Source organism: Protopterus annectens, chromosome 10.part0, assembly GCF_019279795.1.
Source record: "Protopterus annectens isolate FY-2018-M chromosome 10.part0, PAN1.0, whole genome shotgun sequence".
Classification (NCBI taxonomy): Eukaryota; Metazoa; Chordata; order Ceratodontiformes; family Protopteridae; genus Protopterus; species Protopterus annectens.
The window spans coordinates 908,546,069-908,560,333 of NC_056744.1; the positions used below are offsets into that span (position 1 = coordinate 908,546,069).

Consider the following 14,265-nt stretch of genomic DNA (forward strand, 5'->3'; position numbering starts at 1 on the left):
AAATTGGGGACCGTTGTCTGATATTTCTCCATCTGGTATACCATTTTCTAAAGAAATAGTTTTTAATATTGTAATAATGTTATGGTTGATAATTTTATACAGTTATAGTATAGTAAGAAGGCATTTCAAGTATTGTTCAGCAGAGAGAAGGTAAATTACATCTTTATACTGAAGCAGACCCAATCCAGCTTTCATCAAAGGGAGATCTAGTGTTTCATATGGTATCCTTGTTTTTCTCTGTTTCTGATCTCTGAAAATATTAACAGATTGTGCATCTCTGAATTATTTTCCTTGCCTGTTCTGATATGTTAAGCCAATAAAGAATATTACTCCTTTTGGAACTGTTGGCTATTCCTAGATGCAACTCACGAATTATGTCTTCTGTAACAGAGATTGTAGAAGTTGTGTGGGAATGATAAGCTTGTCATCTTGAACATTAACCCTTCAACACAGAAAAGCTGTACATCTCTATGTAATGTTCATATATATATATATATATATATACTTTTGTCAAATATTCAATAAGTAAGTACAGACATTGTTATCACAATTATATTTGCATATCATGCACTTGCTACTGCAGTGCACAATATTAAGTGTAAAAATAATGTCTGTTGTGGAGCTTTTTCCACAAAACTCTGCAGAAATGGAGGCTCGTAGCTCAGTCAGACTATCCCAAACCAAACAACTAAGGGGAAGTAAATAAGTGAGTTCGTAAATAAATTGGTACACTGTAATATCTGAAAGCACTGACTTGACTTTATTTGGATAGCCATTCATGACAATGTCTCATACCACGTACATTTATTGTGTGGATTGTCTTTTACAGATTCTTAGCTCTTCTGGTTTCTCATGTAATGTAGCAGCTAAAAAATAATCTGCAAAAACTCCAAATCTTTCTCTGACAATACTTCTTTATGTTTTTGCAAGTAAACTTTGCTACATTTTTACTTGATATGCAGGCCATATTTGAGCACACTCAACATTGTTTGAGGCCTGGTTGGTGTCTTATGAAGAGACTTTTGAAAATCCAATGTAGTGGCTTATGGCTGGACTCCCCTGTAACTGAATTATTGTAAAAGTAATCCTGGAGCTTTTGGCCACCAAAGAACAGGGTCAGCTTGTTTTAGCCCTAGAATCAACAAAAAAATTAACAAACCAATAAAGCAAATAAACCCAGCAACCAAAAAACGGATAAAAGCAGCCTTTAATTACTTTTTGGTCACTGGGTTTATTTGTTTTATTTAGCCCTAGAATGTCTGAGCATCAGTCAGATCAGTTAACTCATACACTACCAGTCTGCTTGTGTGCCTTCATGCAGTAATACTACTGTTAACCTTTGTAGGCTAGTATTATCATGAAGTGTTACTGGCTGTGAAGGATAATACAACTTAAACATAGCACCAGTTTTTATTTATTTAAAATTTGATTACCAGTGTAGAGCACTGATCACAAGTGACCAATTTCAGTCTCAGCCTAGGAATACAAAATCTGAATTACATTTAGTGAGAAGTGGCAAGAGTATAATGAAAATGCACATCTGTAAAATAGCTGTCAGATAAAAGTGTAAAGTGTCTAATAATTGTAGTATTTATTTACAATAAAGACAAATCTCATTGTAAAAACGAGGTGTCTTTGATGATAACGGGCATGTGTTGTCCAAGTGTGACTGACAGGCTAGGTGACTGGAGTGAAAGATGTTTGATGAGTCTCTGAGTAGTTGGATGTAGAAGCCAAAGATTATGCGAGTGAGAAGTGTAGACTGTTGTAAGAGACTGTGCCATATGAGGGACAGTAAGAAAATTGCTAACAGAAGAAGCAAGAGATGTAACTTAGGTTAGATGATATGGTTGTATGAAATACAGTTAAATTTCTCTGATGAGAAGAGTGTGGGACTTATCTGAATCCTAAATTTTGGATAAAAATGTGTTTTTTATTTTTGCGGGGATATTTTCTCAGAAATTGGAGCTAGTATAGAGATGCAGTGATCTGTACATTGGAGTTTAGTTTTTGGGGTTTCAGTTTAGGGCAGAGTGGTTGTGGTTGGTGAGGCTGTAATGGGAAGATTGTCTTTTTAGTTTAGTCTATTTATATTTTCAACATTAGTTTAGTCTGTTTATTTTTTCAGCACTCAAGCTTCATTAGTAACCATTCATTAGAACACAAGTTTAAAGCACATAAGTACAGATTTAAAAGCCATATAACAGGATAAATAGCTTATGCAACACAACACAAGGTTACTGTCTTCCATTTGCTTATTATGACTAATGTAATTTTAATCAATAAGGGGAAAAATATGTAGGTAATGAACTGACTAAAAAATCCAACTCTGTCTAGGTCTTCTCAAAATCTGGAGCACCTCTTGTGCCCAAGACTATACTAGATATTATAAGTTATATAAGATTTTGTTAATTATAGTCACAGATGATAAGCCAGTAGGAAAGATCATTAGAATTGTTGAATTTTGAACAAGAGTGTACACCAGTATTCATTCCATTTTGCTATATCTAGTTTGTTATTAGTCCAAGACTTCAGATTATAACTGAACTTCTGCATAGTTTGAGTCCAGTCTGTAGGATAGGCTTTCATGTGCTTGAATGGGCAAGCTGAAAAAAATGGCAGTCATAATTTTAAGCCAAACAGTTTCAGTTCTACCCAATTTATTCACTCGATTGGGTAGGCCAGAAAATCAGAATATATCATTTGTATCCTCTGGCATTGAAATTCTAAGCTCCCATCAAATGCATGTGGATTTTCCAGATATCTGTATGTAGTACACAGTATTGAGCAAATGCATATAATCTGTATCCTGCTATCTGCAATGCCAACATAAACTATCCCTTTGCTATCCTCTCTTAAGTAATTGTTCTGTTGTTAGGTGCAACCTGTAGAGCATAGAGAAGCTTGCTAGTGGTGGCCAGTCACTACTGTGAAGACCAGCACTGCATTTGATCCAGTCGTCATATGGTAATGGACCACCCAGCATATTGTTCCACCCCCAGAGTTTATATGTGAGTTTAGGTACCGCAAAACCATGCTATAGAGTGACTTCAGCTTCAAATCACACTCCTCTCCAGATTCACTTAACATTATTGTGAATAAATTCCTAACCATGATCCAAAACGTTCCTTTGAAACAGCTAAGCTATATAAAACCTCATCTGCAGGTATTGCCACCAGTGGGTAGTTAGTGAGGAAAATCACTATTTAATGTTCTCAGATATCTGAAATTGGAATGTATTGACATTACAGACATTCTTTATGAAGATTGTAGAGATCTTGTTTAAAGCTTCTAATACTGTATACGTCTGCTTGAATATGTTATTTAGTTACACCACTTGGTTATCTGCAAACCATGTAGATGAAGCCATTTGATGGTTGCTATTACCTTTTTCTCCAACAAATGCATGTCTACCTCCAACACTGCTAGCAGATACAGTTGGGGAGGTAGCAGACATCCCAGTCTGGTACCTTGTCCTAAACTATTTATCTTGGATAGCCTTCCATTAGCAAAGATCTGAGTCATAGGATTTGTGTATAACATTTTACTACAGAGTATAAAAATTTAAGGGGAACCATGATAACTCAACACTTGCCAGAAGAAAGGCCAACTCATCAGGTCAATAACCCTGTGGAAATCAATTGGAAGGACTCCTGTGGGTATTTTGTATGTCTTGCTAAAATTCTGAGTATTCAGCCATACCGTCATTGCAGGTAAGCCCCTTGATAAATCCTAAATGATTACTACTTATACGTGTAGAAAGAAATTGTTTTAAGCTTGTTGGAAAATATCTTAACAAGTATTTTACTATCAGTTTGTAACAGAGAAACAAGTTTAGAATTAACAACAATTACTAGGTACTTGTTAGGTTTGGGTAACATCACTAGCTTAACCCCTCAGCTCCTCAGATGCCTGATGGAATAATTCTAGCAAAGGTGGCCCTAATTTTTCCTTAAATGCTTTATAAAAGTCAACCCTAAAACCAGGATATTTCCCTGATCCAATACTGTCAGTCTCCTCCTTCTTTTGTAAAGTCTTGTAAAGTCATTTGCTGACACAATCTGGAAGTCATGCACTGAGAAAGATGTGGATGTGCAGACTACTTCCCTCTGGCATACTTCAAACTCTATGGTGACTTGTATATAACTCAGTTTGTTTATATTCCACCGCTTCAGTATTAAGGGTCCATACAAAGTTAGTAATGATTTTCCTGTCACTGCACCTTAATGCAGAGACATACAGCTCCTTAGCACTTTCCACACTTAATTTTGCTGCTGCCTTGGTAGAGATTATTCCTTTGACCCAATGAAATAATTTAAACCTCTCCCATTTGTCCAGTATAAATTGCTATTGTAACTGCTTGCAATGTTGTTTTGTCTGTTTAGTCTCCCACTAGAAGTAACTGTCTTGACATCCTCTCCTGTTGTACTCTAGTTTTGCAGGTAAGCTATCTAATTTGATTTTCCATTCCTTCATAGTGTGGTGTTTCGATATACCAGGGCATTGCCCTACTTGGTTCTCTGAATTTCTCTCATATAAACATAATATTTTCCTCTTCCCTCATGTAGTAATGCCCAAAGTTATTTAAATCTGGCAATAAAACTCATATTTCCTGTGCTTCATAACTGAAGTGGGTCAAATCTCCATTACGTTACTAGGCTTCAACCTGGCATACGACAGTATATGAGGACAGTCGGAGAGTGGGCAGAACAGCATTCCCATATTTATAGACGAGTACTGTAACCACTGTAAAATGAACTGTTAACTAGCCATTCTGCCTCACCACACCTTTGGCTTGATATGTGTATTCAAGCTCCTTAGGATATAGAATTGGCCAAACATCCAGCAACTAGAAGTCTTCTGTTATCCCCCTAATCTCCCTCCTACCTGTTGCAGTCAGACTCTGACAGATAGTATTCTGTCTAGAACAATGTCATTTGCTACACTGAACCCCCCCCCCCCCAAGCCTGCGCTGTGCTGTGTTGTCCTTATAACATTATGTAGGCACTTAAGTGGCTCCAGCTCATCTTCATTTGGACCATCGTAATTCACTACCATAACCAAATCAAAATATGGTAAGATGATTGTAATATAACCATGATCCATCTTCCTTGACTGTCCTTAATTGTGTTTTGCACTCACCAGGGTAGCGCTTGTCAGATTAGGCTGGCAGCATCCCTTTTTGAAGACAATGCACTGGCATATAAGCACTTTCCCTTTTACTTAATAAAAGTCTTGCATTCATGCTGCTGTTTGAGTTTTGTCTTCTGCAAGAGGATAATATGAACATTCATTTTATTTAGAATAGACATACTGGCAAGAAATGCATTTAATATCTCAATAATTTGCACACTAGAGTTGGACTTGTCATAATTCACCCACAGAACACTAGTTATGTTGCAACTAATTGTATTATTGGTTATATAGTCATTTTTTAAACAAACACTCAACACTTATTAAAGTTAGAGCTAAATTATTTTGGAAGGATTAACTATTTTTACCATGCTCTCCCCCTAGATTATCCACAATACACCTTTTCCATCTGAGAAAGCAGAAAGCTTCTTCCAGTGTCTAGCGGAACCATTTCTAATCCTGTCCTACATATTTATGTAATATTTGGTATAACCAAATTTTACCCTTATAACCAACAGACCTAATATTAGTAGATGGTGCTGTAAGAAATTACATGAAAAGAAAAAAAGAGTAGCTTAAAAAAAGACCCTTAAAGAATCAAATGAGCCTCAACCAGTAATTACCATGGCAAGCTGTGCCAACCTACAACTACACAATCAAAGTCCAAGATCAAATTTCTAACAGGGTACACTAATGACAGCATGAATGATATTGCAGATGATTCTCCCCTTCCTTTACATTGGAAGCTTTAAATACATGGGGTTACTCACCCCTGATTGGAAGAATTGGCCAGTCTGTTTAACTAGTTAACTACCCCAGGCAGCAAATTAGTAGTATTAGTATAGATTTTCTCCAGTAAATGCATGCCTGCTTTGCATTTTATCATATGCTACATACCTAGGTAATGCATGCAGAGATTATAAGGGTAAGGTAAGGGGTTTAAAAGGATAGATGTACGTCTGTAAGGCTGGAAATCCCACTTGGCCAAATTGACCAGATATATAACTAACTATAGTTAACGGGCAAAGCAGGTCCCTTCCAGGGAAGTGTGAGAGGTGCTTCATACACCATGCATTTATTTGTGGAAATGCCAAAATGCCATGGGTACGATGCAATCGTGTATATTTCAAGGCCCATAACCCCTTAGAGCCTGCAAAGAAAAAAAAGGTGCTAAATAGAAAGTAAAAAAGGAACCTTGTATCATTTTTGCAGTTATGACAGGAAACGATCTAATCCATGTTGAATGAGAACAATAGGTTCCGATTTCTCATATTCAGTAATCCCATCTGTAGACGTCTCAGTTTAATTCACTATAGAGAAAAAAAACGTAACAGCAAAGCCACCATGTTTCTCAATTTGTAATCCCCCAAAGCAAGGCATTTTGGATGAATTGCAGCATTATTTAGATGGCATGCCTGACTCTTACCTTAAAGTCTTAAGACCCAGCCTCCCCAGTGTCTATAATAAGCTGCCAATCAGGTATTAGTAACAATTGCTGAAACATTATTAGTCACTGTGAAGGTGTTCAAGTCTGGAGAAATGTCATGCCAAGACTTTTTCATTGAATCTAGTTCCTCTGTAGTAATTTCATGGGTAGGAAAAGGTATTTAATTTCCAAAGGATTCTGAGTATTCTCACTAAATTAGACAAGGACTTGAAACAGTTATGCGATGCTGGAAAGAGACTCTGCTTTGCCAACCTTTGCTTAGAAATCCTTGTATCTTGATTTTTGGAAGGGGCCTTTTTACCCTTTTGCCCTGCTGGGTGCTTATTTGGTGATACAGAGATGGATCTATTCTATTTTTACCTGATAAGGCAGTAGTTGTTGGAGATTTATATAGCTTTAGCATATACAGAAGGCCATTTAGGTGTATACCCCTTAAGATGTTCTGCCTCCAGGGGGAGTGTGGCTGGAAATCAAAGGTTGACTTTAAAATCCCCAGATTGCAACGTGACCTGAGGAAAGGCACTGTCTTTTTATGTTTAGGATAAAGGGAGGCCTGTACTGCAGTGTGATATATACCTGGTAGCCAGCTATTTTACAAATGTTATCCTTCTCTCCAGTTTTCCTTAAAAAAGCCTCTCTATTATTAAAACTGAAGCATTGAAAATGACATGTAATGGTAGAGGTGCTTTGTTTTGAGTATTTATCTTGTTGATTAATTCAATTACCAGTCCATTGCCTGCTCCGAGTAGTGTCCCACACTCATGTTTAATAAAAGCGATAGGGTCTGGTCGTTATACATTCTAGGGTAAACTGATAATCTGGAGATTGTTCCATGAGCACAGTTCTTTAATTCTAATCTCTGCAGCTGTAGTTGAAGTTCCTGCATATGGAATGAATGAGTGACAGTAATGGTCTACTGTATATTTAACGCTGCATGCTGCTGTGATAGAGTTCTGTTTAGATTAAAAAGCGCGGACTCATGGTTAGGAGTGGTTACCTTAATCTGATAAACATTTACAGCCTTTAGCTGTAGTATTTGGGTTAGATTTTCTAATGCTAACTTTATCACTTTTAATTTCTCTGTCACTATGGTAATTTCCAACTCCATCTCATAAACAGCACAGCGATCCCACAAATAATATGGAGTCATCTGTACTTTAATCACTAAAACAACTAAATGAGGTACTTAAAAATGCTTGGTATGTAGTACTTACTGTGAAGAGCTGTGCTGGTTTTACTCATTCACCATGCGTGATTTCATGGTTGCCCAAGTTTGTCTATAATTAATTTAGCTGCTAGGGGAAAGAAAGTCTGGTTGACTAGTAGTTTGAATTGTTAGAATCCTAGAAGAGGATCAGCCCTTTGTTAAATAAGGAGTTATTTTTCTTTTTTCATTTTGCTTTGGTGCTCTCAGTGTTGGTAGACACCTTTAGGAATGCAGCTAATTATGTTAAATAACACATTTACACTGTCACCTCATTCTATCCCCCCAAGAGTGTTCCTTGTCAGCAGAGATCCCCTAAGACAGATGTCGTAGTCTATGCTGTGGCTCTGAAGATGAACCCTACTCCTTAGTTATCTGCCATTCATCTGACAGACAGTGAATCAAGGTGTTTTCTTGGTGTGGGAAGCCTAGATGGATCTGAGGTGAAGGGGATTGGCTGCCCTTTGTGCAAGCTTTTAGGGAGCACAGTCATCAGGAGATGAGTGGGTAGAACTGCAGTACTGTCATTCATTTATGAGGCCATCAGAATAATGGCTAATAGAGCATTCACACTTATTATTTGCTAGTAACTGCAGTAAGATGCTTGGTGAAGTTGTATGTTCATGTAGCCTGCTTTTCCATGTGGTTACTGAAGAATATTTAGATGCTGTATTTTATTTTCAGCAAGGCATTTTAGATGAATTGCAGCATACTTTAGATGGCATGGCTGAGTCTTACCTTCAAGTCAGTCTTAAGACCCAGCTCCCCCAGCGTCTATAGTAAGCATCCAGCGTCATGGTCCAGGTCATGTATAGTGCAGTGTATGGCTGCCTTCAAGGTGGCAGGATCTGGAATAGCCATACTCTGGAACTGCTGGCTATTCTTCATTGCTTTCATCATGGAAGTCAATGTGCCCTTCACAGACGCTCCTTTTAAAGGGCCCTTGTCATTTTATTTCAAGATAACAACTCGTTGAAATCAGTATGAGGAGGGGCAGACCCTTACTTTTGTGGTAGTAAAATCTCACCTTCCAACATGCTGTTTCATGAGGATGCAAAGGTGGCAGTAGATATCTTAGTTCTGCAGCATACCTCTCAGCTGTACAGATTTTTGCATAATGTCCAGCTTTTTACCTCATATTTTTGGTTCGTTTTTCATAAAATTATATTTTTCTGGCAAATTAGTGCCAAATCATTAAAGACTGAAGTTAGAAAATGTCAGACATTTGATTTTCAGACCTTGTATCCTTCAGAAACTTCATGCTAATGCAAAATCTGTTATTTTATCAACTTTCTAAGTTTGTAATAGCAATATTTAAAAATTGTCCCTCGTTTAGTGCCTTTGTCCCACTTTTATTTATGGCTTTGTCCAGATTTCTTGCCCTAGGTTGAGAGGTATGTTCTGCAGAAATGCTGTTGCATCAACAGCAAGGTTTTCTGGGGCTTCAGCAGACTTCCACATTTGATGGTCAGCAGAGACTTTGGCCTAGAGGTCAAGGCCATTGATATCTTCAGGCAGAATGTGGATAGCTCAAGGACAGTCAGCAACATTTCTCTCATCCCAGCCACCCCTGCATAGAAATAGTGAAAGGGAGATGGTTTCTGCTTATGTCAGCATGTTTTTTTCTCTTATAGCAAAAACATGTACAAGGGGCATCATATACCAAATGTCAAGTTTCTCATAGTATCATTTTTCTCCAGACCCCCCCCCCCCAAAAAAAAAAAAAAGATCCAGGCAAGGAAGGAGATGCAGAAGTATATAAAAAAACAGGAGGCTCAAGAATGCCATAAAGAATTCAAATGCTGTTCAAGTTTTTGTTACATACAAAATAAATAAATAAAATAAAATAAAATTGGTGACCACCTTTTTCTCAAAAGAGCCTTTACATGTGGTAAACTGTAAATCTGTTCACCTATTGATATCCAGAGGAGAATGTGCTGTTTTGATCTTCAGAAAACTAACCTGCACCTAAACATCAGGAAGCTGATAAAATTGCTGTGCCTTTGTAGAAGAGCATGTCGTTCTCAATTTTGCACTGTTCTCTTCACACTCATTTTGTCTCTGAGGGTATTTAGAAAGAGCTTCTTATCAGTAACCTCCCGTTTGCATCCTTAGGGTACAAAAATAATTTTACTGTTGCTTGTTCCTGTTGAATAGCATCAGGGACTTTTTCATCCAGGAAAAGTGCGGCATATCTTCACGTATTGTGGGGATAGTTGTTGGCTTTGCAAAGCTGCATTTCACCCCAGAGCAAGTCTTGACTCTACTGAAGTAGCTGGATACTTGGAAATTTCGGGTATTCTATTTCTTGAGAGAATCAAAGACAATCCCCTGCTGGTTCATTTCCTCACCTTCTCATCAGACAGCCTCTGACAGAGATAACTAGCCTTAAAGGCAGTTTCAATTTTGATAGCACTTTATGCCAGACATCATGAGGGACTCTGAGAGTGGACTTAGGATTAATACAGTAGTCATAAAAATTAGATTTATCTGAGGTTGCAGTCAGTGGCTTTGAACCTCAACTTCTCTTCTTTGGTGCATTTTAGCAATAGCTGGGAAGATTATTACAAAAAATTGGAAGAATATAATTACACCTTCAATTACAGAATTCACAAATATTACAAAAGGTGTTTGTCAAAATGAAATTTTTACTGTTAAGATGAGAACAAGCAAAATTACATCTAGTTATAACTATTGATTGAAACTAAACATCTTATTAGAAAAATATTGATTGCTTTTATATTAATAATTATTGGATCTATTTGACTCGTTAATAGATAAAATTTTATTAAACTTGTTGGGGAAAAAAATCATTGACTTACAGGAGGCATGTAAAAAGTTGGGGTGAGTCTGTCTAACCTCTTTGTAGGCAGACTGTTTCTTCTGCCTTCCCAGTGAGTAATGACTGCAGATTCATTATGCTTGGGAATGGGGAAGGAGACAGTGTCTTGGTCGTACAGTGCATGGACTGTGTTTTTTTGAGAAACTGAAGCTCTGTCAGCATTTTGGAGATGACAACATACTTCTTGCAAACTTTGTGCGAATGGATTCCACAAAGGCAAATTTTCATTATTTAACAGTATGGTAGTATTTTTGTGCATGTACCCCTTATGGGGGGAAGCCATGAAATTATGGAATTGTAATTTCATGAACAGTGGCTTCTTGTCTGCAGTCCTCTTTCACAGGGATGTCATCAACTGCTTTACTAAAAAGATCAACAAGTATATTTATTCTGATGCTATGAGTAGACACTGACTCCTTCTGTGGCCAAAAATTTCAAAATAATGAGGTAATCCAATCTGTGAGCTGTTTGCTTCACATACCCTACAAATAAGTTGCTGGTAGTTTCCCCTAAATCTTCCTCTCAACAGCATGGGTTTGGATGTCCTGGTGCTACCATGACCTAAGGATCTGCTGTGTGCTTTTCTCTCTTTTTCACTAATGACATTATTTATTCTTAACTTTTGCCTTCAACAGCCTGGTTTTATTTTGGTGGTTTTCAGTGTTGCAACATATGTTCATCATTCCCACTACTGCAGTAGTCTATGGTCTATATCCTGCCAAGTATACAGCAACTAGCCAGCTTCCCAAAGCTCTTATCCCCTTCCACCTAGAATATAAGCAGCCAAAGTGAGTAAGCCCTTTTGGAGAAAACTATATAAGCAGCCAGAGTGATTAAAATATTCAGGATTTTCTTGCCTCTAAGCATAGGGTGGAAATTCATCCTATATTATCAAATATATAACAATAATCAAAAAAGTAACCTCAAGTTATATACAACAAGGGAGCTGGTGGGTGTGGATGGCTACTGCAGCAGTGAGGAATTCAAGCATCTACTATTATGGGAAAATGCAGCTTACACAGCTGTACTAAGTGCATCATTCCAACTGCCTATAGGTAGACTACCGTAGCTTATCCAACCTGGGATGAGGAAAAATATGAATCCAGGAGCCCCTGGAGAGTGATCCTCATCAAACCAGTCCTTGATGTAAACAAAGAATTGAAGTGTGTTATTTCTCGTATAGGAATATATAGAGAACCACATACATGTTATGGGTCTATATTATTTCATCAAAATCTCCTTACATCAAACTGCTGTTCATTGAACTGGCATAATCTAATTTCCCTTCATTGAATGTTCAAATCAGCAAACGTTTTTCCCAGGTAGGGAAACTAGTTGGTCAGCACACCAACCAACGCACAAATGCATTAAAACTCAACAAACTGGGGGCTACACCCCCCACACCCCTCTACTTGTATATACCAGCTTTGAGATCACACTATAGTGGAGAAAAGGTCAAATTTCTTTGTTAGCCATCTTGTTTCCTTACCTGGGAAAAATGTTCTCTGATTTGAATGTTCAGTGAAGGGAAGTTCGATGATATCTTTTCGATGAATAGCAGTTCAATGTAAGTAGATTTCAATGAACTGATATAGACCCACATATTCCATGCAGGTGGAAATGGAAATGATTTTCTATTTGGATTTCTCCCAAGGGTGTGTATCCCATTATAGCTTCCATTCTCCAGTATCTTTTAAATCTGTTTGACACTGGCCTAAATTGTGGTCCATTTTGTAGCTGTTTTTAATTTTCATGTGGGCCAGCACTCCAAATCCGTGGCCTCGTTTAGAGTTTGTAAAACCTTTCTGTAGGATGCTTCTCTTCTTCAGTCTTTATTTAGAGATATTGTTCCCCTCTGAGACATTAATTTTTTGGTAAAAAATGTTCTTTTCTTCTATTTGAGCCAGTTGGTTTGCCAGAGTTAAAAGCTCTTGAATAGATTGTTTTTGTTGTGTGCCACTTTGGTAAGGCAGACTTCCAAGTTACAAGTCTTATCTATGAATCAGACCTGATTTTTAACATATTTTCATTGCATACCATCCCTTCTTCATACCTAAGCTTACTGAGGCGACTGATTTGAATTAGTCAGTTCATTCACTAATTTTCTATTCATAGTTGTTCTTCTTCTTTCAGCTTTTCCCGGTTAGGGGTCGCCACAGTGGAACTCCGGTCTGCTAATGATTGGCAGTAGATTTTTACGGTGCCGAGGTGCCAGCCCGAAGCCCAACCTTCAACGAAGGCACGTCCATTCATGCATGTCTTTTGAATGCTACTCAACCGCGTGGAGGACATGCAGACTCCACACACAAGGCACTCCAGCCGAGAATCGAACGGGAGAACCTCTTGCTGTGAGGCGACAACGCTACCGCTGTACCACCGTGGCTTGTACTGTGATTAAATACAAGATCTCCTTCACTGCATGGATATACATGGATCTTTCAGGTATGCTAAACCCATAACAAAAGATGTTTAGCTGTGTGTGTTTCCTTCTCCGATGGGAATTTAAATTCTAATTGCCCAATGGTTTTGCCTTACTCTATGAAAAATAAAGTGTACTCTACCAGTGCTGCCTGTAGAGCTATGGCCGCCTTTTTTAAATGCAGTCCTTGATGATACTTGTTCAGTTGCTGCATGGTCATCCCTGAACATCTTTGCAAAGCATTATGGCCTCTAAATTGAGATCTGCCCTTAAGGCCACATTTATTAAGGGCATTTTCTCTTACAGCAGCTACCCAGGAGGACTGAGAGTGACTGCTTCCTGAGGGTTCCTGAACTCTCACTGCAGTCATTATAGCCGTCATACACTTTCCTTCAGTTTTGTTTCTTTTCTTCTTTACTTTCATTTGGTCTAGATCTGGAGAGACCGGAGGGAGCAATGTACCATAGGGAAGTTAGAGCTAATATCCTGGGAAAAATTGTGTGTGTCAAGCAGTCCTAGCACCTGTGGTGCAAATGGTGACTACTCTTAACCTTTGATTCTGTAATGTCTATACAGTTCCTACTACTACAAATGTACATTATATTTGCTGTTTTCTGGTTTAGGCATTTTTAAATTTTCTGGGAGGTATTATGATTACTGAGCCTAAATTTAGATGTGATAAATTCTACCTGAGTATATTTGTATGTATTTGTTGTTAAAGTGGGTAGTCTCATTATGCCTGAGATGATGGTGTTCACACTGAACTTTAGATAACCCAAGATGATACACTGAAATTATCTGTCCATTAAAACATTGTACATCATATGGGCTTCTTCATATTGCTTAACAGAGCTAACTTAAGTAATCCCTTGCTGTTAGAGTAAGCGGAATATTTGAGTGAAAAATGAAACATTTAACACTTAGGATGCCATGTTTATGAGCTTTTATTTGCTATTTTTCCAATAAATAATGATTTTTATAACTTCTATACATTTTTTATCAAAGGCAATTTCTTTTATTTTTTCCTGAACTTGTTTTAGGAGTATCTGATGCTTCAGAAAACTGTTAAAGTTGATGTTGACTCCAGTGGGAAAAAATGCAAAGAAAAGATGATGAGTATACTCTATGAAACCCTAATTCAGCAAGGAGATATCATGTAAGATCTACATATTTTCTGGGAATTTACTTGTGTTTATTAATTTAATACAGTAAATTCATAA

General features: G+C 37.6%; 1 protein-coding gene across 1 annotated transcript in view; it reads left to right on the forward strand.

Moving 5' to 3' along the window:
- RWDD3 (RWD domain containing 3) overlaps positions 1–14,265 on the forward strand; it is a 245,608-nt gene that overhangs the window by 227,782 nt on the left and 3,561 nt on the right. The window contains exon 3 of the mRNA XM_044085702.1: positions 14,086–14,201. Coding sequence (XP_043941637.1) covers positions 14,086–14,201 — 116 coding nt within the window. The remainder of the gene's footprint in view (positions 1–14,085; positions 14,202–14,265) is intronic.